Below are 1,938 nucleotides of genomic sequence, written 5' to 3' on the forward strand. Positions count from 1 at the left end.
GGGGTGGTGTTGAGGTCCTGTAGTCTGTGTGGGAAGGGAATCCCATCTATGCCCCCGCTAAATCAGGAACAAAAATCAAATTAGTGCATCATCTTATGTGTGCTGTAAGTCTTAAGAAGGAAAAGAAAGCTGAAAAAGTGGTGTGCACTTTTCACAAAAATGTTGGTTTGCGTATTTTCCTAGAAAGGCCTGTGAACCTCACAAAACCGACAGGAACGTGAATATGAGGGGACAGGTGACTGTCAGACAGGCTTGGTAAGGAATGTGGTTTTATCTTGGAGAAGGAATACTTAACAGATTCATTCAAAAATTGCCATCAGGGCCTTAGGGGCTATCCCACAGAAAGTCAGTCTTCCAGAGTCGCTTCTGGGCTTTTCAGCCGGTGGCTCACTTTTGCAAATGTGACACTTGTGCTTGTGTGTATAGAGAGACGACACTGAGGGCAGTGTTCCAGGAACAGTGAAGGTGAAACTTGCACCCTTTATAGTAAAAAGGGTATGAGGTCTTTTCAGTGACACTGCTTTGTGAACTTGTGGTATTGAATGTCAGATACTGGAACTTGCGTGCCTCCATTTTCATGTGAGAAAATCAGGGGTTTGTACTCCACAGTAGAATTTTGAGCACTGCGTTAAAACTCGGTTAGGAAGAGAGCAGGTAGTGAAGTGTCTTGGCCAAACCAATCTAATTTTCAGCTATTTTGTGTGGTTTTTACCATGGAAACATTTTTATTTTTTCCTTTTCCTTCACACAGTGGATCCTTTCTAAACTGGAAGAAGTGAGAGAGAATCAGCCAAAATTGTAATGAATGGAGAAGCACCAAGATACGAAGAACACTGAACAGCTACCTTTCAATTCCTCTTTAACAAGCAGAACTATTTGATTATCAGTAACAAAAGGAAAAACAGGAGGGAAGGAAGATTTATGAAATTGTTTATTATGGTCACAACAGTCTATGGCTGTATCACAAAAATAGATGACATTAAGTTAAAAAAAAAAAAATCTAGTGATGAAAAAAATTCTGCCAGGTTTTGGCTTGGTTTGTTTGGGTTTTTTAGCATAAGAATTCCAGATTTCATTTTTTATAAATACAGTGTAAAATGAACTTGTTTTACCATTACATTTGATATTGAAAATGAACACTGGAATAATTCTTATGATACTATTCAGAGCAAATCTTTCAGTTTTTATTTGATTCTGAAATCAAGACTTAGTTTCTGTCTTAGTTTTCATATGACTTGAGGCTGTGTTGAAATTCAAATTTCTTTGTCAAAGGAAATGTTAACTTAATAATCACTAGTCTTACAACTCAAATTCTAAGAAGGAGGCTACTGACCAGGGAAGTCTAATGTAGATGATCACAGGAGTGGCTGCTTAGTTAACAATATTATTTTCTTTTTGTAAGTGAATGGACCAGGTCATGATGAATTTACAATACAGGATCACTTTTAGTGTTAACTTTTTTAATATTCTACTCAAGGAAACGTTGCAGCACCTCTATCAATATTCACAGAAAATATAAGTTTACAAAAATGTATAATGGGGAGAATTAATACATCTCTGCACTAGAAATATTAATTAAAGCCTATTATTTTAAATAGAAGTTACTAACAGTCTTGCAACTCAAGGAGTTTATGGGGTTATAAGTGCACTGTTGCATACCAAAAATAAATGCCTTGGATTACACAGTATTGTGTGCTAAGCAAGTGACTAATAAAGTCAAATTTATATTAAATAATAAATATAATATTCCACAGTTGCTTTTATCAACTTTTCTTACCCAATGAAACTTTTTTGTTTCATATCCAGACAGCAGAACTTTAATAGGGAGAGCTTGAATGTGTGTAATTCTGCTTGTTTCTTAGTTGCAGTAGTCATAGTATTGTTGAATGGCTGTTTACTGCAGTTGATATAAAAAGTACAGGAAACAGTACAGTGTTA

The 1,938-nt window shown here is 35.8% G+C and overlaps 1 protein-coding gene across 1 annotated transcript in view; it reads left to right on the top strand.

Moving 5' to 3' along the window:
- Positions 1–1,682, top strand: part of VPS13A (vacuolar protein sorting 13 homolog A (S. cerevisiae)) — a 106,335-nt gene extending 104,653 nt beyond the window's left edge. Inside the window, 1 exon segment of the mRNA XM_009328187.1 lies at positions 752–1,682. Within this exon segment, the coding sequence (XP_009326462.1) occupies positions 752–802 (51 nt within the window). The 3' untranslated portion in view covers positions 803–1,682.
- The last annotated feature ends 256 nt before the right edge of the window (positions 1,683–1,938 follow it).

Source organism: Pygoscelis adeliae, unplaced genomic scaffold (genome assembly GCF_000699105.1).
Source record: "Pygoscelis adeliae isolate BGI_AS28 unplaced genomic scaffold, ASM69910v1 Scaffold45, whole genome shotgun sequence".
Classification (NCBI taxonomy): Eukaryota; Metazoa; Chordata; class Aves; order Sphenisciformes; family Spheniscidae; genus Pygoscelis; species Pygoscelis adeliae.